Genomic DNA, 24,871 nt, shown 5'->3' on the forward strand with positions numbered 1-24,871 from the left:
AAGGAGAAACTTCCTGACAGTGAGGACAATCAACCAGTGGAACAGTTTATGCCCAGAAATCATGGGCGCTCCATCACTGGAAGTTTTTAAAAAGAGACTGGACAGTCACTTGTCTGAGATGGTATAGGTCCTCCTGCTTAAGCAGGGGGCTGGACTAGAAGACCTCCAAGGTCCCGTCTATTCTATTCTATTCTATTCTATTCTATTCTATTCTATTCTATATTCTATTCTATACTCAGGGGCTGCCATAAAGAAGAGGGAATTAAGCTATTTTCCAAAGCACCTGAAGGCGGGACAAGAAGCAACGGGTAAAAACTAATCAAGGAGAGAAGCAACCTAGAACTAAGGAGAAACTTCCTGACAGTGAGAACAATTAATCAGTGGAACAGCCTGCCTCCAGAAGCAGTAAATGCTCCAACACTGGAAGTTTTTAAGAAGAGACTGGACAGCCATTTGTCCGAAATGGTGTAGGGTTTCCTGCCTGAGCAGGGGGTTGGACTAGATGACCTCCAAGGTCCCTTCCAACTTTACTACTATTACTATATATCACTTTTTCCCACTGCCAGCCCTTCCAAGTTGATCAGATCAAGAAAGCTCACAAAAATACTAAAGCTCTAATACTTATTGATATTGGCTAGAGCAGTGTTTCCCAAACTTGACAATTTTAAGGCATGTGGACTTCAACTCCCAGAATTCCACAGCCAGCTAGAGCAACAGATCCTTGAAACCTTGATAGTGTTTCTCTTTCCCTCACTCTTATACCTATGAGAGCTATGACTAACTTTAAGGGACAAAACAAAAGTACTTTACAAAGTCAGAATCCCCCTCATGCGTGAAAACCAGTACAGAAGTTTCTGCTGGAATAAAAAAAAATTACAGCATCTTGCACAAATTCTAGGACTTTGGGATGTCATAACATCCTTTTTCCACTAGATGGCAATATTTCCTAATCAAATTGAACTCCCAGTTCAACAACACAAATCAACTAGAGAAGTTTTGTATTTTCAGCTGAAATGAAATAACTGGAATAATTAATTGTTTCCTAGTCAAAAGTAACTCCTCCTTTTTAAGATACAGGTAGTCGTAATCTATACCCACAATTCAGCCCAAAATTGGCATTGCTAAGGAAGGTAGTTGTTAAGTGAGTTGCACTCCATTTTACAACCTTTTTCTCACAGTTGTTATGCAAATCATGCAGTTGTTAAGTGAATCTGGCTTCCCTCATTGGTTTGCTTGTCGGAAGCTAGCTGGGAAAGTTACAGATGGTGATCACAGGTCCCCGTGGGGATGCTGCAATTGTCATAAATAAATTATCACATGACCATGGGGATACATATTACAATGGTTGTGAAAAATGGTCATAAGTTACTTTTTAGTGCTGTTGTAATTTTGAGCAGTCATTAAGTGAACAGTTGTAAGTCGAGGACTACCTGTACTACAAATGTCAACAAAAGTCATGATATTGGAAGTAATGGATCAGGAAGAATAGAATAGAATAGAATAGAATAGAATAGAATAGAATAGAATAGAATAGAAAATGGAATAGAAAATGGAATAGAAAATGGAATGGGATGGGATGGGATGGGATGGGATGGGATGGGATGGGATAGGATAGAATAGAATAGAATAGAATAACTTAATTGTCACTTTGAATGTACACTAATCGGCATACATTAAAATGAAATGTCATTGCATACAGCTCTCAAAGGGTCACCATCTCCAATATACACTACATAAATATGACAAAAATAAATAAATAAATACAGAATTATGCATATGCCCACAGATAGGATAAAGGGCTATGCCTTTAGCATACATTAATACTAGAGTGAAAGAGTTATTTCAGCTGGTTGAAAGAAATGTGAGTAGGTTAACCAAATTTGTTTTATCAGCTGATAATATGCACACTACTAACGAGCTCTAGTGGTGCAGTGGTTAGAATGCTGTATTGCAGGCTAACTCTGCCAAGTGCCAGGAGTTCGATCCTGACCGGCTCAGAGTTGACGCAGCCTTCTATCCTTCCAAAGTCAATAAAATCAGGAGTCAAGTTTGTTGGCGGCAATATGCTGACATGTGTAAAATACTCAGAGAGTGCTGTAAAACACTGTGAAACAGTGTATAAGTCTAAGTGTTCTTGCTATTGCTAACAGAAGTAGTTGAAGATTCCTGGCAATGTTGAACGCACAACTTTCTTAAACTCTGGATGGGTCATTCACGCACTACCTTGGAAGAGATGCTTATGCTTTCTAAAAACAATCCAATTAGCCGTTTTTTTTTTTTTTTTTACAGTTGGTCAGTGATTGAGGATGCCTTTCGGACTGTGTTCCAATGCACCCTTATTTCACAGGACCAAACCCCATGGAACATCATCAGAATTAAAATGAATGAGGCTTCTTACTCATGGTTGTAGCTGCCGTCTTGACTTTTTGACATCTCCCAAGATGTCTCTGATGAGATATACTTGGGTATAATGCCCGAGTTTTTCTTTTCTTCTGAAGAAAAAGGCAGCATACAAAAATCTAACAATGTAGCTTAAGTTAATGTCGTTTGAAAAGATGAAAATGTCGCCTTTCAGTGACCGGAGGAGAGTTCAGTATCAGCTATATTAGTATTTCTAAGCCAGCAAGGACAATGTTTTTCTGCAAATCAATGGAGTAAATTTTATTTTCAAATATTGACACGATCAGATTGGAAAGCTCTGAGAAGTCTTAATTAAATTCATCAACTGAAATCTGAGCAAATATGAAGGAATCCATATTTTGGTTTAAGAACATTATAGGTCAGTGATGGCGAACCTTTTAGAGACTAAGTGCCCAAACTGCAACCCAAAACCCACTTATGCATTGTCGAGTGCCGGGTGGGTGTGGCCCATTGGGTGGGTGTGGCCCATTGGGTGGGCATGGCTGCAGTGGTAACGGCAGACTGGGTGGGACTAAAAAGTTCAATCAATCAATTCCAACTCTGCAAGATCTTTTTTTCCCCGCGAGAAGTTGAAATTGACTGATTGAACCTTTTTTTTTTTTTGCACATGGCGGCGGAGGCCTAAAGCGAAAAGGTTTTATAAAACCCAGCTGAAGGCCTAGGACTGAAGTGACGGCGCGTGTGCCCACAGAGAGGGCTCTGAGTGCCGCCTCTGGCACCCGTGCCATAGGTTCGCCACTACTATTATAGGTAAAGATTTTGTAAACTGTTTCGTTGGGGTGGGATTAAAAGAAAAAGTCTGTTCTGATATTGTCCCCTCCCCCCCAGTCACACTGACTACATTTTGTATGCTTGCCAACCGGCCCACATTTACACCTGTTTGCGGGATCCTGTGATCACAATTTATGTTCTTGCCGGGAAACCAATGTTTACTTTTAGTTTCCAGCAAAAACCAACCCATATCAAAAAATGGCTTCGCTTAACAACCATGGCATTCATTTAACGACTGCCACCAAAAATGGGTCATAAAAATGGGTCCAGTCACATTGTGACCCTCTCTAGGACTATCACAAGTTATGACCTAATCAATAAAGGAAAATATTAGTAGCTCCAGGTTGAAATGAGGGGTCCTTGGTTCTCTCTGAGTCTGGTTTGTTTTCTTGCAGATGTTTCATTACCCAAACTAGGTAACATCATCATTGCTAGTATCACTCAATAGTAGTAACTGTGAGAGGGACCTCGGAGTCCTAGTGGACAATCACTTAAATGTGAGCCAGCAGTGTGCTGCAGCTGCCAAAAAAGCCAACACAGTGCTAGGCTGCATTAACAGAGGGATAGAATCAAGATCACGTGAAGTGTTAATACCATTTTACAATGCCTTGGTAAGGCCACACTTGGAATACTGCATCCAGTTTTGGTCACCATGATGTAAAAAAGATGTTGAGACTCTAGAAAGAGTACAGAGAAGAATAACAAAGTTGATATGGGGACTGGAGGCTAAAACATATAAGGAACGGTTGCTGGAATTGGGTATGTCTAGTTTAACAAAGAGAAGGACGAGGGGGGACATGATAGCAGTGTTCTAATATCTCAGGGGCTGCCACAAAGAAGAGGGAGTCAAGCTATTCTGCAAAGCGCCTGAGGGCAGGACAAGAAGCAATGGGTGGAAACTAACCAAAGACAGAAGCAAGCTAGAACTAAGGAGAAACTTCCTGACAGTTAGAACAATTAACCAGTGGAACATCCTGCCTCCAGAAGCAGTGAATGCTCCAACAGTGGAAGTTTTTAAGAAGAGATTGGACAGCCATTTGTCCAAAATGGTATAAGGTTTCCTGCCTGAGCAGGGGGTTGGACTAGATGACATCCAAGGTCCCTTCCAACTTTTATCATCATCATCATCATCATCATCATCATCACCATCATTATCATTATTATTATTATACCAACACTGGTGATGTTACCTAGTTTGTGTAATGAAACATCTGCAAGACAACAACCAAGTCAGTGCTGGTCTAGATAATATCATCAGCGCTAGTCTGACTAGCACTGATGATGTTACCTAGTTTAGGTAATGAAATGTCTGCAAGAAAACAAACAGACTCAGAGAGCACCAAGGACCTCTCTCACATATGACCATAATTGCCAAGCTCAACTACAGTTGAGGATGACCTATATAAGTGGCTAAGGTGCTGGACCAAGAGCCAAGAGACCCAGATTCTAGGGTCCAGAAGCCAGCTTGGGTGACCTTGGGCCTAAAAGCTGGTGGAAAAACAAAACCATTCAGGACAAATACTAGTAAGATAACTGCATCTTCTTCAACTGTTGGTCTTGCTAACTCATGATTATAGGAATTATAGTCCAACACATCAAGTCTGAAGAAGTCTGGGTCTGGGAGAAGCTGCTCTATAGCAGCGATGGCGAACCTTTTAGAGACCAAGTGCCGAAAAACTGGCCCTACCCCTGCTCCACCCCCTGCCCCGATCCCACCCCGTCCCCCACCCCACCTGCCCACAGGGCCACTCACCGCCTCCAGGGCCCACTGCAGATTGCCCAGGCAGCCCAGCAGCGCCATGGCAGCCACACCCACTGCCCGCATTCTGCAGCATCAACTGTGTGGGATGGGGCATGAGGGCAAAGTCTTGTCTACACTGCCTGGCTGCCATGTCCTTGGCAGCCCTGCTCTGTGTGTGCCACGCTCGGGGGCGACTCTCCTCCAGGGGGCCTGCTGGTGAGGAGGGGGTCATGGGGGGAGGCGAGGCTGGGGCAACGGCATGCATGTGCCCACAGAAAGGGCTCCGAGTGCCGCCTCTGGCATGTGTGCCATAGGTTCGCCACCACTGTTCTATAACTTGCTTCAATATTCTTCCCCTAATTTTATTAATAGAGATTTGTCATTTTCCCTATTGATACAGCGTATTCAATTAAAATGAATATATTTAAAAGGAGTGGTGGGGTTAGGGTTAAGCTATGCTTTCCAAATGGGGCATCTTGGAATGAAACCTTTTTTGTTCCTATACACAAACCTAGCAAATATAACCCACAGGATTGCTGTGAGGATAAAACTAAGGTTCAGCAGATCTCTGAGCATGCTGGGTAGGGCGTGAGATTGTTGTAAGGGGGGGGGGGAAGGCAAGAGAATAAATAATAAAACGCACCATATTGGCAAATCTGTCTTGAAGATCAAGAAATCCAGCCAGTGCTGGTATTACACAATTTTCTGTTTGAAGTCTGAATACCAGCTTGGTCTCTTCAGACCTGTTTTTAAGAAGACAAAATGATGGGGTGGGGGAAATCACTCACCCTGGGACTCCTGGAGGTTGATAAGCTACTGACGTTGCAATTTATGGCTCTGTAATTGTCCTGTTTTTTTAAGCACTGCTCCGATTTTAATTCTGCTCTCTTTCGCAATTTTTTCCTTCAACTGGTACCTTGTAAATAAAGAGCAAAATAAATGTGATAAGATGGATCACCTAGCTGTTGTGTAAGGGTGGAAAATCCCAGCTTTCCTCTCTGAAGTGCTCTTTCTCCGAAGGGGGAGCACTTTGGGGTCACCTTCAGGGGGCAAATGTGGGTGACCCTCTCCAAACAGCCTCTCCCCACCTTAGCCCAACCCATTCTGCTTCCCTTTGAACTCTTGAAAGAGGGAACTTAATCCCAAGTCCAAATCACACCAGGGTGAAGGCCTCTACCAAATTATTGGCAACTCTGGAAGATTGACAGTTCTTACCTTGTCAAGTCTTCTCCAATTTCTTCCTATTGTGAAGGAATACTTTTCCTCTTCCCTATCCTCTCTTTTCTCACTTTTCTTTTTTTTCAGTATTTTGTCATAGAATGCTCCTTTTTTAGAAAGTGCCTCATTTAGCGGCCATTCGCAGCTAGAATCATGATGAAAACATAAATGTACAACTAGTCCTTACGTTTATGATCTTTTAGTACTGTAAAGCAAAGGAATGCTGAAGTAAGATCAAAAGGACACTTGCAGTTTCATTTAGTGAACACTTTATTTAATGACCATGTTTTCGGTCCCAATTGTGGTCCCTAAATGAAGACTGCCTGTAGTTTCTTGGATATGTTTGGTCAACTTCATTACTCTACAATATGAAAAGTGCTATTACATTTTTTTCGGTTAGACTATTTTTCCAACGTTATTATGCTCCCTAATTACTCATACTTTGCAAATCAGAAAAGTCCACTTCTAAATACATACACACAAACACATACACATCATTTCTTGGCCAAAGTAATTAAGGGCAAGCCTCTATAGATCTATAGATAATTTTATTGAAATATTTTTCTATTTTAAAAAAGGAGCCAATGCCATTTATTTCCCATTAAATAAAATGGATTTATGGAAGTTTACCCTTTTCATGCTACAAACATTTTGCAAGAAAAAGACAGACAGGGGTATCACTGGTTAAAGATGTCCAAATGTCAAGTCTCCTGCTTGAGCAGGGGGTTGGACTAGAAGACCTCCAAGGTCCCTTCCAGCTCTATTCTGATTGAAAAATTGGTTGATTGACTGGAAGAATATACACAGCTAGTCCTTGGCTCACGACTGTAATTGAGCCTGGCAATTTATAATTGTAAAGCAGGAGTGCTGCAAAGCAGGTCATCAAGTGACTACCCTAATTTTTACAACCTTTTTATTGCAATCCTTACGCAAATGCAGCGGTCATAAAGCAAACACCAGAGTTGGTAAGTGAACAGGTGGTTACTAAGCAAACCCATTGTTTGCTATGGGCTGGTTTTGCTGGAATCGGAAATAAATACGGGCTGCTAGCAAAAGCATTGTAAATTGCGGTTGGATGACTGGGGCACTGCAGGGGGCCCTAAATGTGATCTGACTGTCAGCTGTCCAAAATGCAATTATCTGATTTTGTGTGTGTGTGTGTGTGTGTGTGTGTGTGTGTGTGCAAGGTTGGAACTTCAGAATTGAATCCCAAGTGGCTTTTTTGGGGAGCGGGTCCATCACTCTGAACAGTTGATAAGCAACCAGTTGCAAGTTGAGGACTACCTCTGTGTGTGTGTGTGTGTGTGTGTGTGTGTGTGTGTGTGTGTGTGTGTCCTTTGGAGATGCTGTTAGCAGTTCAAAAATAAATTGATACATTTGACCAGCTTTAACCCATGTCTGTCTTTTTCTTCCAACATTTTTGAAGAAATTGAGAAAAATCACCTAACAAACTTTCAAAATGAATCCCACTATGGATTTGTTCTCTTTATTTCCTTAGGCATATACAGTGATGCAACACAATGCAAAAAAAAAAAAGCCCCAAATTTGGCTCTCTTCCAGTTTGCTCTAGTCTAGTTGGGAAAAAAAATGTAACTGAGCCCTGATTGAAACATGAAATCATGCATACATAGCATAGAAAAATAAACAGAGCACCAGGGTTCACCCTATGAACCGGTCAGGAAACTATTTAAACCAGAAAAGAAAATATTTCATCACACTCTACAGGATTAATTTGTGGCATTAATATCACCATAAAAGGTGCTGATGGACACTAAACTGGAGATTTGAAAGCTCATTGGATTATTATTGTGAAAGGCAGATCTATCAAAAGTTTCTTGGTTTGAAAAGGTTGGGAACACCGTATTTCCAAATCCTAGCTGTAGAGGAATAACAGATTGTTGGAATATCTCCTGTTTGTGAGCAACTTTTATTTATTTATATCCCACCTTCATTATTTTTTATAAATAACTCAGGGAAGCATACAAAACAGTAAATTACAGCAGCAGTAGTTAAACACGTAAGAAATTGCTCTAGCTGAAAAATGAATGGAGGAATAAACAGCTGTGAAAAAAACTAATGCTAAGGATACGTTTATTATTATTCATTAGCAATAACAATGTTTTCACATATGCAGTTATTTATATATCTACATTGGTTTCCAGAATGCCCATTTTTGAATTACCATAGGTGCTTTACATAATTAAATAAACCCAGAACAGTAAAAGAGAAACAGATGATATGCACCCAGAAAGATCAAATAGAACAGCACAAAATCATACCAAAAACATCTTAAAGAGGTTCACTCACCTAGGAAAATACTCAGGTTTTCAATTCCTTAATGGAACATTGTTATTGAACATAATATATTGACTTTTTTTATAGAAATATCACTTTTTATAGATGTTCAAAATGTTTATATTTGTCCTTAAGATGACATATATATTAACAAAAAAATCACCATTTTTATTTATTTTAGGGGGGGAGATTGATCAATATATCTGATCAGAGAGACTAAACTAACATCCACATTAGCATTCTTTTGGCATTAGGCAAAGATACTTTTCCCAAGCCTTTAAATCACATTTTATATATATTAATAGTTGCAAGTCTTTGCAGGTCTATAAAGCAAAGGAAAGCTGAAGTAAGCACAACCATGATTTCACACAACCACCACTTTGCTTAATGATCAAGTTGTTGGTCCCAATTGTAGTTGCTAAATGAAGACTACCTATATTTTGAGTCTTTATTTAATTTTATTGGATATGTCTTAACTAAAATTGTGTTTTTAGTAAACACATTAAACCTGGCTGACTTAAAACCTAAATAAAATTGGGCCATGTCCCTTTGTTAGCAGATGCTGAACACTTCAACTGCCATCCCTAAAGATAGGAATCAATCACAGGCACCACAATCAGAACAATGTGACAAGAAGACAGACTTTTCCAATCGGCAAGGGTAGAGGTCTTCAAACTTGGCCGTTTTATGACTTGTGGACTTCAACTCCCAGAATTCCTCAGCCAGCGAGGAATTCTGGGAGTTGAAGTCCACAAGTCATAAAATGGCCAAGTTTGAAGACGCCTGGTCCAGGGCTTGGGCTGACTCTTCGCAACCGTTCGGATCCCAAATAGGATAAAAATAGCCCTCTCAAAGCTGGCTGAACCAGGTGAGTCATAAAGAAAAGCAAGGCATCGTACATGGATCCATTCTTTCTGTTCCTTTTGCCTGACTAGATGAGCCAAGTTCTATTTTCTCCAGCCAGATTTTTGTAGAGATAGGTACAGGGTAGCAGCCATGGGAGTTCTTTAAAGCATATACTAGTTTTTAATTTGTTCCTGTTTCTTTATACACTTTTACATGTTTAAATGGTATTTAAAACTATTTGTGTTTTTAAATCTCTTGTAGGGGTATACACTTTTAAATACCCCATGTTCTCTGCAGAATCTCCTTTGCACGTTTTATAATCTTGCCCAGTGTGTTGATCCCCTCTTATCACCTTCAGCCAGCCATGTTGGGTGAGGACGATGGTCCTGCGATCCAGCACTTTTCGGAGGGCATCCGAGGAAAAAACTGCATGGTCATGACAAGGATCGGGAAAAAACAAATAAAGGCCCTCAAAACACGCGGCTATCACACCCGAGGCGGATGCTGCTTAGATAAGGAGCTCTTCCTTCCAGACACATGGACTTTCGGCCTCTTGACTGCTTCTGTCTTTCCCCCATCGCCGACCACAAACATGTCTGTTGTAATTACGTTAATGGGATCGGCACGGCTCTGGCGGAGAGAAAGGGGGAAAAGGAGGAGGAGGAAGCGGCTGCTCTTCGAACTCAAGAGAGCCAACTCGAACGACAGCAAAGAAAAGAAGCGGAACTGACTTTAGCAAGACTTCGCCTAGGGAGCGTCCCCAAAGAGCCAAACCCAACCCCTTCAATTAACGGGCCTTTCCGACTCCACCCCGCTTTCTGTCGCGGAACTATTAAAGGCGCTAGAGCTGTGCGAGGAAAAAAAAAAAAAAAGGATCGGGCGGGAGTTTGTAACGTTCTCCTCTGAACTTTAATTCACAGCCGAAATAGCCCTTTTTAGGAACTGGCTTGCTAACTACTGTTTTTGCTCAGTGTTTTTTTTTTTTTTTTCCTTCCCCCAAGGGCTCAAGAAGAAACACTACCAGCTGTTAATACAACCCAACCCCACGAATCGGGGTCGAAGGATTTGAAAGAGGCGGAAGTGACCATCGGCGGCTATCCGAGAGGAAAGGGTGGGGGGAGCGGGTGGGAAAAGAGAAAGTCCACGAATTTTCTTATCCTCGGTTGCGAATGGGAGGAAGAGAAAACCAGTTCAGCTAGCAATATATGGTGACCTGGGGGTTCGGACAGCATTCCGACGAAACTATCCTCAGCATGCTGGCTGGGGGATTCTGGAAATTGAAGTCTACACAGCTTAAGCTTTGAAAAACTCTGGTCTAAGTGATAAAGTGCAAACTTAGAACTCGGGGCGGCTGGACTTAAATTTGGATGAATTTAAAATAAGCCTTCGTTTTTGAACGTGCGCCTTCTAGCAACACAACGTGCAACGGGGTCGTGTGGGTCCCAGCAAGCCAAGCAACCTGAGCCTCCATACTGTAAGGCTATTATTTGTCAGAAAGTAATTGAGCTGCCGCACGGAGTCTGCAAAAATGACGGCTGACGCTAGAGGGCAGCAAAGGGCTACAATTGTCTGCATCTTTTTGGCTACCACCTGGTGGGTGCCTGGGGTTTCGCAGTGCACATTTGGCGGTCCCGCCCTTTCTGCTGCTTGGTGCGTGTTTTTTTTAATCAATTCCCTAATGCTAACTTGTCATTTAAAGGTGTACTCTTAAAATTAACCCCCTAAATGGCAGACTCGAGGAATTCCTAGCAGCCCTAACAGCAAAAGAGCAGTAATAAGCATGTTCCCTTTGCAGCCTGGATTTACCCGGCACACTAGACTGAGTTGAGTCACTTATGGTTCAGCGTGTTGTGGGAACCCAGCCATTGTCTGACGGGTTGGGGGGAACCCGGCCATCCGGGGAATAGTTAATATGGTTGATTTGCTTTGCTATGTGAAAACTATAAATGGGGTTTTGTTAGCCTGGATTTAGAGGGTTAGGATTAGAACCGAGAGTACCGCTGGACTTTAAAGGGACTGAAACGTGCAGACACAGGTGGCGTGTCTCTTGCGGCGGTTTGGCTTCTCGCACACGTTTCCTCCGCCAAGAGGAATTGAACGACGCTCCCTTAGCAGGGCAGGACCCAACCCTCTCCTATGGCTGGGTCCTGATTCAGAGGTTAGGAATTTGCATCTGATTGCTATTTTGTCATCCTATGATTTGTCTATCCAGCTCTGTGCACGCCTTAGGCATCGAGGGAGGAGGAGGAGGAGAAGGCCATGCAATCGCTTGTGAAGGGAAACTTACTAATCCGAGCCAGATAAGGGAGGCGGCATTAAAAGCGACGCAATTAAAAAAAGGAAGGAAGAAAAAGAAAGGGGGAGGGAGAACGCCAGCCAGAAAGAAAAAAAAGGAAAAAAAAAAAGGACAGGTCTGTCTGGAAGATCAAGGGAAGCATCGCGCGTGGAAAGCTGAGCGGCCCAGCTGGATCAGAGACTGGATTCCGGGGAATAAAGGAACCAGCCAGAAGGAAAAATGAGGCTCCCCTCGCCTGTCTCTCTGCAAGGTAAAATAGCCCCCGCGATAGGAATCCGCTTTTCTCTAATGTGTGTGTTTTTTTTTTAAATGGACAAACGGCTCAGGATTCTCCAAGCGGGGGAATAATATAGGTGTATGTTTGTGCGCCTTAGTGTTTTGAAATTCGAGCGAAAGGGAAACAAAATTGCTGGCGTTTTAGAACAGATCTCCAGCTTTTCCCTCCCTTCCCAAAGAAGGGAATGGAGGGGTTTTGGAGGGGGGGGAGTAGAGCGATATAAATAAATGGCTAAATAAAGTTAATATGTAATGTGCTTTACGGGTTGAGCGAGCCCTCCGCGTCGCTGCTTTTCTTTTAACTGCCCTTGAGTTCTAACTTTACTTTAAAAAGAGAGAACCATGGTTATATTTGAAATCGAGTTGTGGGAGGAGGCGACGGGCAGGGGCGGCTCTCCTTCGTGTATTTTTCCCCTTCTGGGTGCAAATGCGTCTCTCGCTGTCTCTTTCCTGAGCAAGCTGGCAATTCCACTCCTGGATTAATTTTGCCATTTAGTTTTAAGCCGAGGTTTTTTGTTTGTTTTTTTAAAGGACAACTGTAATGTAAACTGTACGTCTTTAAAAGTAATCCATTTGGCTCGCTTCACTCCCCCCCCCACTCACAATTAACATTTGTATGGATCGCTTAGCGACCTTTCCCCCACTGTTTTTCTGTTGGATTGTTCTAGACAACGTAGGTTGATTTACATTAGGGAGTCTCGAACGAGCACTTTTTTAAAAAAAAAATCTGCTTTTAATGGATCTCGTTGAAAAGGCTGCGTTATACATCTATAATTTAATATACAAGCTTTTGTGACCCAGACTATTTCGTTCTCTGGAACTGCCCTTATCTTGTACCCTTTTAAACATTCCAAGTCTCTCCACCTTAACCTAGAAATAATCTTTTTAAAGAGAGCGTTGCCATTAACAGCATGTTTATTCAGAAATGTCTCTCACTTGTCTGCTGGGCCTAACTACCCTAGTAAGTGCGATTGTCAGTGTTGTTTAAGACAGCATTTTTAGGACTTACTCGGCAACAAAGACAGAATTTTTCTATATTCACGTTTGAGGCACCTTCTATGCTTGTCCCCTTTATTTAATGGCTGAAATGGATTACAGAATTTAATAAAAAGGTTGTATCATACATAGTATGAGTGTCTTTTTAGACATTTGTTCAGTTCACCCTCAAGCCCCTTTCTATAATATCTGTTCAGAAGGACTCAAGGTCAAAGTGGTGAGTGGACTAACTGTGAAAGCATGCACACTAGTGTGTCTGCAACAAGAGTGAGCTGAGAGATCTGATTGTGTTGACTTTGGAGGCACCAACTGGATCAATATATCATGCAGAGGTGCAGCGCTTATCTTTTGCCTATCTATCAGGCTTGCCTGTGGATTTAACCTGTGTGTGAAGGGACAGTTTTGGAAATATTGCATTTAAAGGAACTTTGCTATTCAGTAATTTTTGTCTGCATCATTTCTCCTGGCTGCAGAGCTGTCTCTATAATTTGACTTTGCAGGAATTACTAGTTTGATCTCTTAAAAAAAAAAGCTGAAAAACACGATTGAGGACTTGGATTTTCCTTCGCAATTCTGGCTTTTACAAGTTTCTATCAGAGTGAAAGGTAATTTAGGGTGTTTCAGGGCCCTCTCTGGAATTTAGATCACCTGAATCTTTTGCAAACTAGCAAAAATCCTGAAACATGCAAGATTGTATCGCTTCTGTTGCTTGTGATCACTGAGGCCTAGCTTCTTGAATAGACAATGGTTTTGCCCCTGCCAGGACAGTTTTATGTCCAGACATATTGTTTTTGTTCTCCTGCCAAAAGGAGAAGTTAGAAAGTGACCCCAGCTATGAAGAATCCAGTCTGTGGAGCCCTACCCCTTTGTTCTTTTATGCTGCTCACTAAAGGGAAACAAAATATTGAAACTGCTTGATGATGATAATGAGTATGCAACACCTCCTTACCCCCCAACATACTTTATGAGTTGAAAAAGTCTGGCTTAGTCGATGATTGCAATTTTATAAGAGAGTGAGTAATTACAAGTAGTTAAGGTCATCACCGTTGCAAAATTCGGCATGGTGCAAATGTGTGCACACACATACATAATCTCATAGATACATATATACTCAGGCTATAGAGTCCGTAGGTGGTATATAGAAGTTTATGGAGCTAGAGGCAATGAAAAAAGCTGAGCAGTTTTTTAAACCCCAGAATTTCCTTAAATGATCAATGTCAGCTTACCTCATCTCATTTATCAGACTCAAAAAAATATTTAGTTGTTTTATGATTCCTTAATTATAACTGGCTGATTGTATCTCATTATCTTTGCTTCATTACAACTCAGGAAGTCAATTTTAATTCTTAGCTCTGAGTATCTGCTGTGGCTTGTTCCTCTTATCAAATATTAAAATTAAATCCATCTTGCAGGATATCATTCTATGGCACACATCTGCTCCAATCCATGAATGTGGTCCATATGTAAAAGCACATCGTCATATGTAGCTGAAATAGTTCCTGCTCCCTAGGCTGAATTTAGAATATGCTTCCCAGATGGGAGGGAGAAATCTGAAAATCTGATTAACCTTATGCTATTAACTTCATTTGACAGAATTCTGCTCAAGGAATTATGAGTCTTAAATTTCAAGCCTGTGCGTGGAAAAAACAGGGTATGCGAAAAACATTTGCGATCTGGACAGCTTCAGAAATCTTGTGTTTGGTGGATTGATTGGCAGCAGAGATAATAGAATTTGCTGCAATATAAATTGCAGCAAAGATACACCCAAGCCTTGAAAGAGAAGTGTTTCTCCTTGCTGCCTGGTCTGCGAGCACATAACTTTCTATTTCTGTCTACCCTTAGGATCTTAATATTGGCAGTAACTAGAAAAATCCTACCACCTCTTTTTGCTTAGCTAACAGGGGCTTCTTTAAATTGCGCTTTGTTTGAGTTTCTGCTGTTTTCCAGATTAATATAGCATTAATGTCTCTGGCCCAGAACAGAGCTTAGATGAGGCTGCCTTCTGAGGTCTGCAATTCAGCCATTTCTAGATTTTTTTTTCCTTTTTTCTCAAACTTTGACAACTATTATGCCTTTGCTTGTTTACAGCTGGAATTGGCTCTATAGTTTGAAGTGACAATGGTGGGGAAGTAAAATATTTTTGACAAGGTGGGATTGGCTTTAGGAGAAAATGTGAAGGTACATTATAATTCATCTTTAATTTCTAGGCATGAATTGTGTAGTTCTTGAGGAATAAGAGGAGAAGGTATTTTTCACATGCTTAATGCATTTGAAATTATGTATTTTGAGACAGATAGGCAATTCAGATACTTTTTTTCCTTTATTACAACACTTTACCAATCTAAGCCAGGGGCAAGGGTAATGTATTTTCAACCTCTAGTTATATTTTGTTGGTTTGAGTTTGGCTATATATATTTTAGGCAAGCAACTTAGATTAGGTAATGAGGAACAGGCACTAGTAAATTCACAAGAATTGAAATATTTGATATTTATTTCTTGTTTTTGCAATTTACCTATTCAATTCTCTATACACGCACACACCAATCACTCTTCAGTTATATTCCCACATGGTTACTGGACACATGTTAATAATATTCAGTTCTTGAAAATTTCTGTAATATGAAAATTCTATCATGGCTGTTGGGGGAATAAAAAGTCACATGCAACTGATATCGTGAATGTAAAATTATTAGTGTTAGTTTCCATGTTCTGGGATTTTTTTGAAATTTGAAATATCAAGATCCATGCAAAGTTATATGTAAAACAGATAAAATGAAAACAGGACTTGAGAGTTTTTTTGACTGAGTTGAAGTTATTTTCGGAGCGTTTTTAACATGTACAGGTAATCCTTGACTTACAACAGATCATTTAGTGACCATTCAAAGTTATGATGACATTGAAAAAAGCGACTTCTAAGTGTTTTTCACACTTAGAACAATTGCAGCATCTCTATGGCCAGTGATGATAATTCAGATGCTTGATTGACAACTGACTCATGTTTATGACAAGTTGCAATGATCCCTTTTGCGACCTTCTGACAAGCAAAGTCAGTGGGGAAGCCAGATTCACTTTACTGTGTTACTAACTTAACGGCAGTGATTCACTTAACAAATGTAGCAAGTAAGGTTGTAAGATAGGGCAAAATTCACTGAACCGATGTTTCACTTAGGAACAAAAATTTTGGGCTCAATTGTGGTCATAAGTCGTGGACTACCTGTATGCCTTTTGGGGCATCCTCCTTTGTCTTTTTTTTTTTTTTTTTTTTGCGTATGATAGTGCAGATTTCACATCTTCTCCCTTGAGGATATAAAAAACAGAATGTGTAATTTTGACTCCTTCCTTTGCGCCGTGCAGCCAAAGAAGTTAGAGAGCGTGTCCACTGTGGGTCTCCTGATTGGTTCCTGCCTCCTGTGATGTCATTAAGGTGTTTGCCTTGGTGAAAGTTCCATGGCAGTTGGGAAGAAAAGGGTGCTTGGTAGGAGAGGGCCTTGGCAGGAGACTGAGAACAGGGTTGGTTGGCAGGGCTGTCTGTTAAATTTAAGTTGCAGGGGGCGGGGTGGATTTTTCAGATCTATTGAGTTGGTTGTAGTGAAAAATAGCTATTTGAATTAGACGGTTTGATGATACCTGAGGAGCATCTTCTCAATTGTGGCCATTGACAACCCGTTCTCCTCTTCCAATTCCATGGAAGAATTGATCCTTTTGTGAGCTAATATACAGTGGGGCAAAAAAGTATTTAGTCAGCCACCAATTGTGCAAGTTCTCCCACTTAAAAAGATGAGAGAGGCCTGTAATTGTCATCATAGGTAGACCTCAACTATGAGAGACAAAATGAGAAAACAAATCCAGACAATCACATTGTCTGATTTGGAAAGAATTTATTTGCAAATTATGGTGGAAAAATAAGTATTTGGTCAATATCAAAAGTTCATCTCAATACTTTGTTATATATTCTTTGTTGGCAATGACAGAGGTCAAACATTTTCTGTAAGTCTTCACAAGGTTGGCACACACTGTTGCTAGTATGTTGGCCTATTCCTCCATGCAGATCTCCTCTAGAGCAGTGATGTTTTGGGGCTGTCCCTGGGCAACACGGACTTTCAACTCCCTCCAAAGGTTTTCTATGGGGTTGAGATCTGGAGACTGGCTAGGTCACTCCAGGACCTTGAAATGCTTCTTACGAAGCCACTCCTTTGTTGCCCGGGCAGTGTGTTTGGGATCGTTGTCATGCCGAAAGACCCAGCCACATTTCATCTTCAATGCCCTTGCTGATGGAAGGAGATTTGCACTCAAAATCTCACGATACATGGCCCCATTCATTCTTTCCTGTACACGGATCAGTCGTCCTGGTCCCTTTGCAGAGAAACAGCCCCAAAGCATGATGTTGCCACCCCCATGCTTCACAGTAGGTATGGTGTTCTTTGGATGCAACTCAGCATTCTCTCTCCTCCAAACACGACGAGTTGTGTTTCTACCAAACAGTTCTACTTTGGTTTCATCTGACCATAGGACATTCTCCCAATCCTCTTCTGGATCATCCAAATGCTCTCTAGCAAACTTCAGACGGGCCCGGACATGTACTGGCTTAAGCAGGGGGACACATCTGGCACTGCAGGATCTGGGTCCCTGGCAGCGTAGTGTGTTACTGATGGTTGCCTTTGTTACGTTGGTCCCAGCTCTCTGCAGGTCATTCACTAGGTCCCCCCGTGTGGTTCTGGGATTTTTGCTCACTGTTCTTGTGATCTTGTTGACCCCACGGGGTGAGATCTTGCGTGGAGCCCCAGATCGAGGGAGATTATCAGTGGTCTTGTATGTCTTCCATTTTCTAATTATTGCTCCCAAACTTGATTTCTTCACACCAAGCTGCTTGCCTATTGCAGATTCAGTCTTCCCAGCCTGATGCAGGTCTACAATTTTGTTTCTGATGTCCTTCGACAGCTCTTTGGTCTTCACCATAGTGAAGTTTGGAGTGATTGTTTGAGGTTGTGGACAGGTGTCTTTTATACTGATAACAAGTTCAAACAGGTGCCATTAATAGAGGTAATGAGTGGAGGACAGAGGAGCCTCTTAAAGAAGAAGTTACAGGTCTGTGAGAGCCAGACATCTTGCTTGTTTGTAGGTGACCAAATACTTATTTTCCACCATTATTTGCAAATAAATTCTTTCCAAATCAGACAGTGTGATTGTCTGGATTTGTTTCCTTATTTTGTCTTTCATAGTTGAAGTCTACCTATGATGACAATTACAGGCCTCTCTCATCTTTTTAAGTGGGAGAACTTGCACAATTGGTGGCTGCCTAAATAGTTTTTTGCTCCACTGTAACTGGCAGCCCCCTTTGATCAAACATCATTGATTCCCTTCCTCCAGTGTGGCCTATACTGACATTCTGCAGTTTAGCATTTCTTTTAGAGAATTAGGACTACAACCTTTTCAGAATTCTGAGGCCAGGCTGTCTAAAAAACTGGGAATTGGTTGAAGAAGGTTCAGCACTAAAAGTCTTTTGCAGTATTAAATTAGAAAGGTTGCAATTTGGATCCAAGGCCCTTTTTCATTCACAGTGTACACTCTTCTGCAGGTAGTCCTCGACCTATAGCCATTCATTTAGTGACCATTAGAAGTTACAGGAGCAGTGAAAAAAGGGTCTTATGGCTGTTCTTCACACTTACGACCATTGTAGCATCCCCATGGTCCCATGATCAAAATTTAGGCAGTTGGTATGTATTTATGACATTTGCAGAGTCATGTGGTCACCTTTTGCGACCTTCTGACAAGAAAAGTCAATGGGGAATCCAGATTGATTTTACAACCGTGTTGCTAACTTAACTGCAGTGATTCACTTAACAACTGTGGCAAGAAAGGTCGTAAAATGGGGCTAAACTCATTTAACAGCTGTCTTGCTTAGCAACAGAAATTTTGGGCTCAATTGTGGGTTGTAAGTCAAGGACTACCTGTATTTTCTTGAGCAAACTTTAATGGATCTCAGAAAGCCAAGCAAAATCAGATCTGGTTAGTGTTTGAACAGGAGACCAAGAATACATTCTAGAATTACAGTCCAAACTGGAAAATTGAAAAATATCTGGGAAGAAAGCAATGGCAAACCACTTTTGTTTCATATGCTGAGAAAACTGTGGATACCTGGACAAACCTGTGGAGTCACCAAAATTCAACTTTCAGGGAAATTCCTTGTTAGAACCAATGTACAGGTAGTCCTCAACCTATGATCACACTTGAACCCAAAGTTTATGTTGTTAAGTGAGAAATTTGTTAAGTGAATCTGGTTTCCCCATTGACTTTGCTTGTCAGACGGTTGCAAAAGGTGATTATATGACCCCGGAACACTGCAACCATCATAAATGTGAGTCAGTTGTCAAGTATCCAAATGTAAATCAGTGACCATGGGGATACTGCAACAGTCATAAGTGTGAAAAATGGTCATAGGTCTCTTTTTTCAGTGCCGTTTTAACTTTGAACAGCCACTGAGCTAACTGTTGTAAGTTGAGGACTACCTGGAGTGAGGCGTTTATGGCACTGACCTAGGACTGGGAGAAATAGATTTGGCTCAAGTTCACTGAAACATAGGTTCTCAACTGATACCTTTGGGTAGTCACGAATTTACAATCTTATCCTACATTATAGGATTGTTGTTGCAAAGATAAAAATGGAAGAAGGATTAATGAGTCTAGCAGTTTCTGTATCTGACTATATCTGGGAGGAGTCCTCCGCAGTTTTCTTGCTGTTCTTCCACCTCAGTGAAAATGCCAGGCATATTATGACTGCATTAATCTAAGCAAGTTAGAACGAGCTTGGGGGCTCTTAGGAAAAGCATGCATAGTCTTGTTGCCAGGTTCTGTCCATGGAAATCTTCATTTCTGCTCATTTTTCCCCTCTGTAAAAAGAGCACTGTGTTCTGTGGCATTGGAGCAGATAATTCCAGAATTTTTCCTTTTCCTAGAGAGATGATGATCTTTCCTGTGGTATTCAGAGATGTGGGAAGTCTTGATGGATGTTAGAAAATACGGTAATAAGCTTTGGTTGCCAGAGGCAAAGAAGCATTATGTCTAGTGACCCAAATATACATTAGGGAAAGTTGTTGTTGCCTCTTTTCCCATCTTTTAGGGCATCAGAGTATGAATAAGTAATGTGGTTATGCATGGCAAATAGGCCAGTGAGAATTCTTAAAATAATTCTTATTTTAACCCCGTCTAATTTTTGGAAGGTAGGGCTTAAGAACCTGGCTGTTCCCTCAGGCTTTGGGGCCAGGGTAGTCATGGAGTCTGGTTGAGGTTTTTTGCTTTGTTTTATAATTTTTTCAATCCACACAAAGCAAAAACACCAACTCCATGATTATCCTGGCCCCAAAACAGTACATATTTTATTGTTTGTTTTCTACTGTTTTTATATCAACTTTCCCATTTTTTATTTGTGTTAGCCACCAGGCATTATTTAAGATAGGCACCCATGCAAATTTACAGAGTAAATAAATTTATTTGTGCTGATGCCTCCTGAGAGATCAGTAGAAATACAATTAAAAGTGTTGTTTGTGACTATGTGAACATGTTCTTTGTCTTGACATAAATTTTGTAAGAGATGGAGGGTTGGTTATAAGCCACAATCATTAACTATGGACATTGTTTAAAAACTGCACCACTATTCCGTCTTGATCAAAGGCTTTGCTGGCAAAAGCTGAAAAACTCTTCTACCTTCCTGTTTGTTAATAAAATGTTGTTCCCCTTTTTATAATTGCTTCCGCTTTTGTTTATGTGTGCATTTTATGTACATACATGTGTCGATGGGTATGTGATGTTTATAGTATTAATAAAGTTGACTTTAGTTATAGTATTTCTTATTTCCACTTTCCACATGATTCAGATTAAAGCTTCTGATCCTAATGGGTTCTTCTTCTGTCTTCTATATCTACCATTTTTAAAATCCATTTTCTAGGAGCTACTTAAATAAAACACACCTTATGAAATCAACAGCTGGATTTTGTACAGTTCCTATATTTGGATAAATTAGCCTTTGTTAAGAAGTCAAGTTTCTAGCTCTTGCTGCCCTAATGTTTAATCTGCATGTTTGTGTTTGCTTTTTTAAAGGACAGGTTTTTCACTGATGCCTAGATGAAGAAGAGGTGGACAACTCACAGTTTGCAGATTGCCTCTAAGCCCTCCTTGAATGGAAAGAAACGTGGTAAAAGAACAGGGTTAAGCTTCAGTTCAAGTTGGCGCAAAGCAACGTGGTTGTGTAGAACGTGGGACCTTGAACTTCAGGATCACGGCTGATTTTTTAAAGCATCATGATATTTGAATAGCCTTTTAAAAAATATCTGTGCAAATTTCTTTCTATACAAATTGACTTGCTGTCCTCCTACTGCTGTGGAAAGAGCCACCTTTTGGAAGTGGTTAATGGTGCCACGGGCTTCTCCCTAACTCATAAGACAGTGCAGTCTTGTAACCCTTTTAAAGTGGTTGCCCTCCCCAGAACATCTGGGGCAAAGGGCATCTCCCAGCATTCCTCACGGCGCTGACCCCGACTGATCGCTATTCTACAGCCCCCCCACCTCCTGTGCAAAGCATAGGCTCCTCCCCTTTGGAGCCTTGCTCCGCCCTTCTGACTTCCTCTGCCAGGACACTGCCCCCTGCAGGCAGAGCCATGAAGCTGCAGGCCGTCATGGAGAACCTGCAGCGCCAACAACGTGCCCGGCTGCAGCAGGAGATGGAGGCGCGGCAACAACAGGATCAGCCACAGGCCAATCCTCTACCCCTCCCTGCACCAAATCAGACCACCATGTTGTCAGCCCCTGGCGTCACAGCGTTGCCCCGTGGCCGCAGCCAGGATCCTCCTCTCTCTGAGGAGGGGGGAGAACCTGACAGCGCCCGGATCCAGAGGGCACAGATGGCAGCCCTGGCGGCTATGCGGGCAGCTGCGGCTGGCCTCAGACAGTCATCCAGCCCAGTTGGGTCAGAGGAGAGCCATTCTTCAGAGGAAGAAGAAGAGCTTGTAGGAGAAGAAGAGGAAGAAGAGGAGGAGGAGGAAGATGGTGAATACCCCCGAGAAATGGGCTCAGAAGAAGAGGAGATGTAAGTCCTGTCTGAGGCCCACCCAGCACTTCTTGCTGTTATGTTAGTGTCCTCGTAAGGGGTTCAAATGTTTAGGTCATGAAGGCTCATCTTTGAATGTCCAAGTGACCCACATGACTTGTGCCACAGATGAAGGGGCGTCCATATGTGTGTGTATGTATATATGGGGGGGGTCATTGTCAAAAAACAAGATGGCATCCGTGTGATCAAAACCCTTCCCCTTTATTATGGGCATTACTCATATGACAGAGACTTTATTAAAAGGGGTAGAGTTTCAGTTTATATAACAAGCAATGATCATCTTGCTTTTTTGACACCCCCCCTCCCTTAGAAGTCACTACCTTGGAGACCTTTCAGGTGTCTGTTTTCTCAACCAAATTGTAATTTTTAATGTGACCAACATATGACTGGATAGGAATTATATGAAATATTTTTAAAGCTAGAGAAATGTTCAGTGAAATAAAATCAAATGTAATTTTTGTCCTGGCCCCAGTGGTTAGATGTCAAGGATTAGACTTTAGCCTACCTGTCCTAAACTTTGCAGGGACATTGGAATGAAAGGTTGGGGCATAGCTGTATGTGCTACCTTGTAATTCTTGTGCTAAAACATGTAATTCACAAACTTTCTGGGCTCGAACAGGAAGCCACAGGCTTGCTTTCCCTTGGATGGTATCCCTTTTGCCTTGGATGAGGGAGTAGCCATTTTATAAACTTGAGCCTCTCGTTTTTAATGATTTTTTCAAAGGTAAAAAGGTATCATTTACCCATCCCAGGATGGGATAAATAAATAACAAGTTGAATTGTTTTGTGGCTCGAAAATCACACAGAACATTGCAAAATGTTTGGAAAGAAAAAATATCTCATTTCACTGCTCTTGCTCTTGATTTGGTAATTTGGTGTGTTTCTCCAGCAGGCTCCTGTGCCCCTCCCTGGTGTTGTTGGGGTCAGGAAACAATAAAACCAGCAGCTCTTAAGGCAAAACCAGTCTGGCTAGTTTTTAATGCCTTAGGCTTTTGATTAAGTTCCTGATCCTTGTTTGAAAATTTCCAACCTATTTAAAACAAAAAAAAAAGTACAAAGGGGGGGGGGGAGAATGCCATTTTTCCAGAATCTTTTGAGGGAAGTAAAGTGTGTCTAAATATGCCTTTGTTTACTCAGCAGTCAGATACTTCTGCACTAGCAACCTTCAGATCTGTTGGAGTTTGATTCCCATAACCAGCTGGCTGACTTTTAGGGATGGCTTCTGTAATGCGGGGGAGGGGGAGGAGGACCTCAAAGCAGGCTTCATGAAGGGCTGTACCCCAACAGCCAGTAGAAATAACCCCAGTTTTTTATTTTTATTTTCAGTGTTCTTATGAAGTGAAGTGGTGTCTAAAATCTCAGCTGGGCCACAATACCTATTTTTTTTCTTTAAGCTCCCTCTCCCCACCCATCCCTAGAAATAGTAAAACAGACCAAGGCTTGGGGCCTCCAGTTAACAATTAAAGTCATAAAAAGGAGTGCTGGGAGAGGGGCTGCAGTTTTGTTGTCCATCTCTCTTAGCTACTTAAAAAAAAAGCAAAGGCCCACACTCTTCCCCCAACCCCACCCTAAATTTATGTTGTAATTCAGGCATCTGTTAGAAATCGACTGTAGGCCAGAATAAACAAGTTTTTGGGACTGAGACCATATCTGGAATATTGGCAAGCCTGTGATGGCTACAATCATGTTACATTATGTTATGGGAAATCTGGAATGGCTGCTGTGGTGGATACAGTCCATCCCAAAATAATTATTGGAATGCTGTCTGTCATTTTTAAGAGACTTCCTGGGGCCCAAAGATACTGCTGCAAATAAGTATGGTGCAAGGCGATGGTACTTTGCAAACTTGCTATTTATTTTAATCTAAACATGCCTGTTATTAAAGCTTGACGGGCATCAGGGAGGTATCTGGCGGCGTATTGGAACCCAAAGTCACCATTTTGATTTACCCTGCCTTAGGTATTTACATTTTCTTCCTTATAATTCTCTTCCTCTTTTAGGAAGGGCAAGTGGGTTGAAGATTTTGAAGAAGACCTGGGTGAGGAGGAGGAGGAGGAGGAAGAATACGAGGAAGAAGAAGAAATGGTGGAGGGAGGGCTTGGCTCCAGCGCAGTGGCTACATCAAGCCCTGGCACCCCATTTCTACACAAACAACAGACCCCCCAGCAATACCGAGGAGAACCTTCTAGACTGGTAGGGGGGCAGGAACGGGGCCATTCTGGGATTCCCCAGCAAAGCCTGTCACAGCTGCAGCCCCAAGTCCTGGACCACGGAGATTGGACTTATGAAGAGCAATTCAAGCAGGTAAAGAGGTGTAAAAAATATCTTTTCTTCCTATTTTTAAATGACAGAAATCTTATTCAGTGATTCTGCTGGTCAAGTTTTTGATTGTTTTTCCAGCCAGTGAGGACTAGAATCTTGTTTCCATTTGTGGGGGAAGGGGAAAACAATATGTAGGAATTTATGAGTGAGATAATGCATTAACCCGTGGCTTTTTAAATTTGGTGGAAACGGTTGATTATGGGTAGGATGGAAAACATTTTTATTTATTAAATTTGTATACAGGCCATCTCACCAAAGGCAACTGTAGGCAGATTTCAGACATTGATTAAAAACACACCATAAAACAGCAAAACAATAAATAAAGATCTTAAATTTAAAGTGAAATTAAAATAAAGCTAAGTCTGGAGAGGGAAGGAGAAAAGCCCACACAGTGAGGTAGGTGAAGCGATCTACTCCCATTAGCCCCCTCCAAAGTGCCACACTCCCATTGGTGCCCAAAAGTAGTTGGCACAGCCATGTCTTCAAGGCCTTTCAAAAAAGGGTGGAGCAGATCTGACCTAGGGGTGCAGAGATGTTCCAGGGGCCAAGAGCCAGAGCAGAAAAGGCAGAAAATGTTAGTGTTTTGGGGGC

General features: G+C 41.6%; 1 protein-coding gene and 1 long non-coding RNA gene across 3 annotated transcripts in view; one reads left to right on the forward strand and one right to left on the reverse strand.

Moving 5' to 3' along the window:
• LOC120304321 overlaps positions 1 to 10,105 on the reverse strand; it is a 75,696-nt gene extending 65,591 nt beyond the window's left edge. The window contains exons 1-3 of the long non-coding RNA XR_005555699.1: positions 9,645 to 10,105; positions 6,149 to 6,296; positions 5,722 to 5,849 (exon numbers count right to left, since the gene is read on the reverse strand). This is a non-coding gene — a long non-coding RNA (uncharacterized LOC120304321). The remainder of the gene's footprint in view (positions 1 to 5,721; positions 5,850 to 6,148; positions 6,297 to 9,644) is intronic.
• Positions 10,106 to 11,033: 928 nt separating this feature from the next.
• ARID3A (AT-rich interaction domain 3A) overlaps positions 11,034 to 24,871 on the forward strand; it is a 79,752-nt gene continuing 65,914 nt past the window's right edge. Inside the window, exons 1-3 of one of the 2 annotated variants that reach the window (XM_039334736.1) lie at positions 11,034 to 11,838; positions 20,954 to 21,937; positions 23,959 to 24,262. In XM_039334736.1, coding sequence (XP_039190670.1) covers positions 21,510 to 21,937; positions 23,959 to 24,262 — 732 coding nt within the window. In that variant the 5' untranslated portion in view covers positions 11,034 to 11,838; positions 20,954 to 21,509. The remainder of the gene's footprint in view (positions 11,839 to 20,953; positions 21,938 to 23,958; positions 24,263 to 24,871) is intronic. The other variant, XM_039334737.1, reaches the window with a different exon arrangement.

The sequence above is a fragment of the Crotalus tigris genome, unplaced genomic scaffold (assembly GCF_016545835.1).
Source record: "Crotalus tigris isolate CLP2741 ecotype Arizona unplaced genomic scaffold, ASM1654583v1 scf7180000017633.3093840, whole genome shotgun sequence".
Taxonomy (NCBI): domain Eukaryota; kingdom Metazoa; phylum Chordata; class Lepidosauria; order Squamata; family Viperidae; genus Crotalus; species Crotalus tigris.